At 54.6% G+C, this 8,308-nt stretch overlaps 1 protein-coding gene across 1 annotated transcript in view; it reads right to left on the reverse strand.

Moving 5' to 3' along the window:
• CYTH4 (cytohesin 4) overlaps positions 1 to 7,442 on the reverse strand; it is a 32,867-nt gene extending 25,425 nt beyond the window's left edge. The window contains exon 1 of the mRNA XM_009217243.4: positions 7,300 to 7,442. Within this exon, the coding sequence (XP_009215507.1) occupies positions 7,300 to 7,318 (19 nt within the window). The 5' untranslated portion in view covers positions 7,319 to 7,442. The remainder of the gene's footprint in view (positions 1 to 7,299) is intronic.
• Between the last annotated feature and the right edge of the window lie 866 nt (positions 7,443 to 8,308).

Raw genomic sequence — 8,308 nt, forward strand, 5'->3', positions numbered from 1 at the left:
CGTCACATTCCCAAGCACTTCCCCAGTTGGGAGGATGGCCTGCTTCTTCCAGCTGCTTCCTTTTAGCAGAGAATTATATACTATGCAGAAAACAGTTCCTGGAATGGCACCGGGTCCTGGTAGAGATAGAGTGCCAGCTTGCAGAACATCGTGTAACTAAGTAGCCCAGATGGCTCCATCTGACCCACTAAGTCAGAAGGTCAAGCAAGACCAATAGTAACCCTTTGTGAGTGGTACATCCAGGAGCAGGTGCGAGCAGAGACAGAGGGCTCCAGTAGGCTCCAGGGATAGGTGGCCCAGACCCTCGTGACACCCGCTGCTGGTGCACCAGGGCCTATCCCTCTGCTTACACCATGACCCACATGGGTGGGTCTCTTACGACTTTCTGACAATGGAGGAGAATGCCAAGGTTGGCTGCAGAGTGAGTTGGCTCAGAGTTTGGGCACAAGTGAAAACCGGGTAGCTACTGAATTACAGCCCTGCACAAAGGTGTCCTGGAAAGACAGTAGTGAGGGCAAGTCCTCCCAGGGGCCAGGGCTTCAGGCAGGGCACCTGGCCATCCACTTCTTGTGGAAAGAGAAATGGCTTCTTGAAGTCAGAATATCCATGCATCATGGGCGTGGTGAATGGCTTGACTGCTTTGTCGGAGGCCAGAAAGAAGGAAGATGGGAAGATCAGAAAGTCAGGAGAAGAGGCAGGTGGATGACCCCATGGGAGCAGAATGTCCACTCTGCCAGCAACAGGGATGCATGCTGAGCCCATCGTTTCTCCAGAAGACCAGGGAGCAAATTGATTCCATGAAACCCCTTCTATTCTGCAAAAGTGAACCATCCATCTTGCCTGGGGTCAACACGTGTTGGAAATGTGTTTGCCTTTCCTGCCCACAGGGCCTCAGCCAGCACCACTATCCAGAGGCTTAGGGTGTTTGACCCGCCAACACAGCACACCGCGTAACATCACAGAAGACCAAGGGATGCTCTCGACAGCAAAGGTGGTCTGAAGTGAGCATGTGGCCATGAGATCCACCGGTCCTCTCTGGCATTTCACTGGAAGGTGCTGGCCTGATGGAGTGGAGGGATGGGGCAGCCTTGAGAAGGTGTAGCGGAGGTGTCAGCCTGGAGGTGATATCCTGCTTGGATGGGGCACCATATGCCCTAAATCTACCACCACTGTGTGGTGCTCTGTCTCCAGCAGGCGGTCCACAAGGGTCCAGGAACCAAGGGGTGGGAGTGGGAGTGGCCCCACCTGCCATTCTCCTAGTGACCCACCCTGGAGTTTCCTTTTTTATTTTATTTTATTTTTTTGAGACAGTCTTGCTCTGTCACCCAGGCTGGAGTGCAGTGACATGACCTTGGCTCACTGCAACCTTTGCTTCGGGGGCTCAAGGGACTTTCCTGCCCCAGCCTCCCCAGTAGCTGGGATTATAGGCATATACCACCACACCCAGCTAATTTTTTTTTTTTTTTTTTTTTTTTAGATGGAGCCTTGCTCTGTCACCAGGCTGGAGTGCAATGGCACGACCTCGGCTCACTGCAACCTCGCCTCCTGGGCTCAAGGGACTCTCCTGTCTCAGCCTCCCAAGCAGCTGGGACCACAGACATGAGCCACCACATCCAGCCAATCTCCGTATTTTTAGTAGAGATGGGGTTTCATGGTGGCCAGGATAGTCTCGATCTCTTGATCTCACAATCTGCCCACTTCAGCCTCCCAAAGTGCTGAGATTACAGGCGAGAGTCACCGCACCCGGCCAATTTTTGTATTTTTAACAGAGACGGGGGTTTCACTATGTTGGCCAGGCTGGTCTCGAACTCCTGACCTCAGGTGATCCACCTGCCTCGGCCTCCCAAAGTGCTAGGATTACAGGTGTGAGCCACTGTGCCTGGCCCACTCTGGAGTTTTTTTCCTCTGCAGGTCTAGAGGTCCTGTTTCCAGGAGGGAGTTGGAGGGGGGAGGACACTTTATACCAGGGGACAAAGCAAGAGTCTTGTGACACTTTAAGCTCACAAACACCTACTCCATGCCAGTCTCTGTATAAGTGCTGTCATTTAATCTTGAAGTAGGTATTTTCCAGTTTGAGACACTGAAGCTTAGGAAGGTGAGGCATGGGAAGTGGCAGTGCTGGAATCCACACCCTCTTTTGCTGACCCCCACGCCTCTGCCCCAGGAGAGATGGATTCTGAAACTGTTTGGGACATGCAGGGATGGAAGGTGTAAGGGGCCACCTGTGTGGAGACGCAGAGCAGGGACAGCCGGCGAGGCAGTGCTGGAGGCTGGCTCCGGAACTCTTCCGGTAGGAGCTGGCGGGGAGGCCGTCGGTCTCATCCACAGAGAAAAACCAATCACCTCGGGTTGCCTTGGAGGTGGACAATCCGATTGTGCTTTGTTTGTTGGTTTTATACACTTTTCCTGTTGGCCTGGGGTTGTGTTTCTGCTCGGGGCGCACCTGCTGGAGGAGGCCGAGTGGATTCCAGACTGGCTGCTTGTCTGAGAGAAGCCAGCGTGGGCTCCAGCATTCCTACAGATGCTCCACGGTGCGCATGGCCAGAAGTGAGTGATGGGGTTCCTGAAGCTCCTCCAAGGCTGACCTTCCGGCTCCCTACGGGGTTTCACCAGCTCCTGGCTCCCACCTGCCCTCAGGGTCCAGGGAATCATTCACACATCCTGTGTTCCAGCCCCTCCTCTGAGCTTCAGATCCGACCATCCCCATATGTATTGGTCACCACCGCTCCTGTCATTGTGCCCCAGATTGAACTTCTAGAATGCTCCTTCCTCCCTGTCCTCTTCCTGAATTCCTGAGCCCTGAAAATGGTCCACATTTCCCCAGGAGGCACCTTGACACCCACCTGGCTTTCACCCCTTGGGTCTCCTCCATCACCAAGTCCTGCCTAATTCTTTCCCCTTCCACGGTCCCACTGTGGTCCCGGCAACTATCACTTTGCTCGAGGGGACTTCAGGGACTTCGGATGCCTCCCTGCCTCTTCTACCCATTCTGGTCCAGTTTCCCATGGCATCCCATTGTCCTGGGGACAAAGACTGCAAATCTCACCAGTCCTCCTGGTGTGTCCCCTCCACGCTCCTCTCACACTGCGCCCCTTTCCTGCCCCAGCTCCATGCTCAGCCTCCCTGGCTGCCCTTCATTCACTCCCCTGAGCTCTAGCCTTCCGAAAGCCTTTGCGCCGCCATTCCTTGCACCCAGAATGCCCTTCCTTCTCCTCTCTGCCAGCAGACCCTCCTTATCTCCTACTCCAGATCCCCTTTCAGGGGTCCTCCTGGGTTCCACTGAGGAGCCATCCCTGCCCCCACCCCTTCCCATTCCCCACAGCGTTTCTGGGATCTGCATGGCTCAATAACCAAGTCACGCCCTTGGTTAAGGAAGGCATGGTGGCTGAGCACCTATGGTGTGCCAGGCCCTGTGTGTTCCAGGCTCTTCCCATCCACTCTCTCACTGAATCCCACAACCACTCGGAAAGGAAAGGTATTTCTAAGCTCATCCTACAGGCGAGGCCCCTGAGACTCAGAGAGGTGAAGTGTCCTGCCACAGGTGACACAGCTGGAGTGTGGCAGAGCTGGGATTCACATCTGGGCCCATCTGGGGCTCGGAGGCTACAGCCCTGATGTTGATCTTCCAAAGACTGATCTCTTTTCATACAAACCATCGAACACCTGTCGGACACTAATTCTGGGTTTCTGACAGGGTTACATGTTTGAGAATAAAGGCAAGATGCAGAATGATGCCTGCAGTTGCCCCCGCCCAACCCCTGCAAAGCCAACACTGTAGAGCTGGGGAAACTGAGGCACGGTTCCCAGGGGAGTGGGATTGCATGGGAATAGTGAGCAGGTTGCTTGTGTTTTTACCGCACATAGCTCCTTTCATACTCCCTTGTGGTTGACAAGTGTGTTCGTGACTCCTCAGTCCCCTGTCCCCCTTCTGACGGGGGTCCTGTCCCCAACAGGTGGCAACTGCTCAAAGCATCTGAATCCACAGGAGGGTGGTGATGGCCCCGGGCTTGCTGTATCTTACAGGGTGCACATGGAGCCCACTGACCCTTCCTCTGTTAAAAAGAGGAGATTCCTCCCCATTTCAGAGTTTCAGGCACTGGTGTAGGCTCATGGGATATGTTTTTTTTGGTTGTTGTTTGTTTGTTTTTTTGAGATGGTCTCTCTGTCTGTTACCCAGGCTGAATTGCAGTGGCGTGATCTCGGCTCACTGCGACCTCCGCCTCCCAGGTTCAAGTGATTCTCTTGCGTCAGCCTCCCGAGGAGTAGCTGGAATTACAGGCAACTGCCACCACGCCCAGCTAAATTTTTTTTGTATTTTTAGTAGAGACGGGGTTTCACTATGTTGGCCAGGTTGATCTCGAACTCCTGACCTCTGGTGATCCTCCTGCCTTGGCCTCCCAAAGTGCTGGGATTATAGGTGTGAGCCACCATGCCTGGGCGGGAGATGTATTTTTAATACTAATAATAATGCACACAAATAATAAAATTACCACCACCACCACAGACCCCGTTTCCTTCTCACTTATCTCTGTGCTTCTCACAGCCTTACAAGGTGTGACATGAACCCCCACCCCAAACCCACAGGCTGGTGCTGCCCTTGTGCCCAGGCCTGTGAATGTGCCCGTCTCCCCGGCTCCTCCCCACTTCCTCTTTGTCCTTCCTCTTTCCCATCGTATTTTTAGAAATCTTTGAGCTTGCAGCCCTGCTTCCAGAACAGCTGGCCTCACTTCCCCTTTCCGGGGCAGGAGGAGGACCCATCTCAGGGCCCTAAATAAAGAGGCCCCTCAAAGTCTCAGTAGGAGGGACCTTGGGGCAGAGGGGGTGTGGGCGGAGCTGCTCCCCTCCCCAGCCCCACAAGCCCCACAGGCTCTGCAGAGTGTGGCTTCCTCTCCCCGAGCCGAGCTGGCTCTATTTTTAACTGCACCTGCCTGTCTTATCTGCACCAGCGCAGTGCTCATCTTTGGCCACACTGGGGCTTTGCTGTCTGGTGCTCTCATCTTCCTGGCAGGCCTTGGGGCAGGGTGCCTTACCTGCTTCCGAACACAGGCCCACCTCAGGAGAGGAGGGGAGGCAGCCCTGGGGAACCCTGTGTCACCAGCCTGTCCATAATAAAGGTAGGAAAACTGAGGCCCACAGAAGGAAGAGACCATGACCACTGGCAGGGTGGTGCAGAGCTGGAACCTGAGCGAGATCTGGCTAACTCCCAATCCCCGCTTCCCCAGGCCAGGCCAGGATGATGGCACCCACGTAGAGATGACAAATCGGAACTCAGAGAGGGGAAGTCACTGGGCCACGGAGAAGCCCGAATTAAGACCCAGTCTGGGCAACGGGGAAATGACCTTTCCTCCCTCCCGCTGGCCTCCTCCTCCAGGAGGTCTTCCCAGATCTCCTCTGCCCCAGTGGGAAAAGTTGCTTCCTCCCATCTCTAAGCCTGTGTCCATTTGCACGGCTGGGTCAGGGTCCTGCCGGATCTGACTCCTGCCTCTCCACCCCGCCCCCAACGTTCCAGACCAACACCCGTCCCCCAAGGTTAGGCCCATGGCTGGGTCACTGCTGTCCCCAGCACTCCTTAGCACACTGAAAGGTCGTTTGTAGAGTGAATGAATGAAAAGACCAACTACTCAATGGAGAACCAATTGACCCCATTAATCCATCGCTGCATTGACCCCATTTAATTCATTTCCTCCCTAGTACCGGCTGAAGCAAAGCAGATTCTCCCCTCCCATGCCCTCTCCACAGCCCCGGCCAACCTGGGGCTTTCTCCCTCAGGTTCTCATCCTTGCTGTGCTGCTGACTGGCCGTGTGACCTCAAGCAAGTCAGTCCTCGCCTCTAGTTCACCTCTGGGAGCCTCAGTTTCCTTATCTGCAATATGGGGACAGCCATCCCTGTAACCTTAGTATGTTAGGACCCCAAAGGACAAAGTGCCCTGCTGGACACACAGGCGGGGGTCTTGCATCTCAGTGGGTGCCCTCCCCGCCTCATCCCCACCCTCCTGTCTGCTGAGAGGGCTGAGTCAGGTGCTGCCTCTTGCTGGGTCTCCCTGTGCCGACCAGGTGCCCCCCAACTGTGCTCACTGAGCTGTGATTTTGGGAACCTCCAAAGCCCACAGGAGAGGCAGGGGTCAGAGAGTGAGCCCGGGACAGGGAGTCAGGGCACAGGGTTTGGTCCTGCCCCTGCCTCAGAGAGGCTGTTTTCCTCCCTTGGCCTCTTTTCTCCCTTCTGCCACTGGGGGGCTGTTGAAATGAATCAGTGGTTCTCTAACTGTGTTCCCTGGTGGGGCGGGGGGGGGGGGGGGGGGGGGTGGGGTGAAGGGGGGGGGGGGGGGGGGGGGGGGAGGGGGATGCCCAGTGGGTGGGGCCAGGCTGCTCCATGTTAGGTGCATTTGAAGCCAGGGTGCTCCTGGACAAGGCTGAGGTCGTCTGGACCTGGGGAGCAGACAGCTCCCACCAGCCTTTAGGTTCTGGAATTCCAGCAGCCGTGTTCACCAGAACCGTTGCAGCTCTGGAGAACACTGACATCCAGGGTACAGAAACTTGGCCCCTCTTCTGGGCCTTCGATTTACCTCCCCAAACACAATCCTGATGTTCTTTTCCTCACCATCTTTGCAACCTCCTTTCTCCTCTTTCTCCCCAGACACATGGTCCTAGTCGCTGGGGAGGGTTTCAATCAGAGTCTCTGTTGCTCACTCCTGGCCCTCCCCCGGCTCTAGGCTGCGTCCTCAGCCTCCCCAAAGACCACCCCAACCCCCGGCCAGAAAGGGACCTCAAGTCCCTTGTATCACCCAGACAAGCATCGCCGTCACCAACATCACATCATCATCTTAATCACAAGTCACTTTTCTCAGTTCACCTCTGAGCCTTTGGACTGGCCGTTCCTTCTGGCTGAAATGTTTGTTCCTTAGAAGGCCCCTTAGCTGATACCGTCCTCAGGTCCCTCATTAGACAGCATCTTGGGGCCTTTTCCACCATGCACTCCCCTCTTCCTTATCCTGCTTTACTGTTCTTCATCCTACCTGCCACCAACTGACGTAGGGCATCACATTAGAGTCACTGCCTGTTTCTCCCTCTAGAGGACAAGCCCGTGAAGGGGGGAACAGCGTCTGCTTTGCTCACTGCTGTGTGCCCAGCCCCCAGAACACAACTGGACACCTAGGCTGAGCCCACAAATGTTTGCTTCGCGCAGCTGCATTTTCCGCCTGTGCTGTATTCCTTTATCTAGGACCCTGTGAGGCAGGGGCTGCCGTCCCATTCTAAAAGAGAGCACCCTGAGGCCCAGAGAGGTGGACTGCAGTTGCTTACCTGGGTGGCACAGGTCCATTCCGACGCCCCTGGGGAAAAGATGACCCGTGTTCCTGTCGCTTGTCAACCCAGCTGCGGCTCGGGCTGACCCGGCAAGGATGCGTCACCTTGACTGTAACGGGCCCCTTCCTGCTTGCCCCGCCCAGCCCTGTGTGGGGAGGAAGTCAGTCCTGGCCCACTGGGGTCTCGTGTGCAGGCTTTTGACACAACAGCACTTCCTAAAAACTGGCAGAGTTTTGAGCAGCAGGGACCTTTGCCAGGGAGGGACAGAGGTGGAAACAAACAAACAAATAAACAGATGAAGTGAGGGGAGGGCCACATAAAAAAGAGAAAGACAGTGAGACAGAAAGAAACACACGGACGCATATGTACACACGCACGTACATACGCACAGACACCGAGGGTGATGTTCACTGAGGACGAACATTTTCCAGGGAACCATGGGCATTTACCTGGCAACCTCCTCACATGAATGCCATAGGAGCACCCAACTTGGACAGTGTTAGCATGGCCCCCTCTGTTCCACCCCACAAGCTCTCTTCCAACTCCCACTTAAGAAAAGACAAATGAATTCAGTGCTAGGAAGGACTTTCCTTCCCTTCAAAGAAATATCTGGCTTTTTCTTGTCTAGTGAACAATCGGGTAATATGCTCCATTTTCCTTCTCCCCCAGGCTGCTGGGAAACTCATCGTCAAATCCAAAGCTCATCGACAGCTTTTCTATGATGTTGTGTGAACTTTGGGGACTGACTCAGCTGTCTGACTCTCAGCTAGGGCTAGTCAGCCTCGCTTTGCTTATCTGTGAAAGGGGAATAACACTAACTCGGGGATATGGAAATGATGGAGTGAGAGGATGTGTCAGAGATGCTTGGGACATAGTAGGTGCTCAATAAACACTTTCTCCTTTGATTCTAATTTTCTTCTTTGGTTAAAATGTATCACGTTATTGCTTGTGTCTTTTCTGGCAGGTTGGCTCAAATCCTTTCTGGAAAAAGCTGTGCTGTAAAGAA

The sequence above is a fragment of the Papio anubis genome, chromosome 16 (assembly GCF_008728515.1).
Source record: "Papio anubis isolate 15944 chromosome 16, Panubis1.0, whole genome shotgun sequence".
NCBI classification, from domain to species: Eukaryota; Metazoa; Chordata; class Mammalia; order Primates; family Cercopithecidae; genus Papio; species Papio anubis.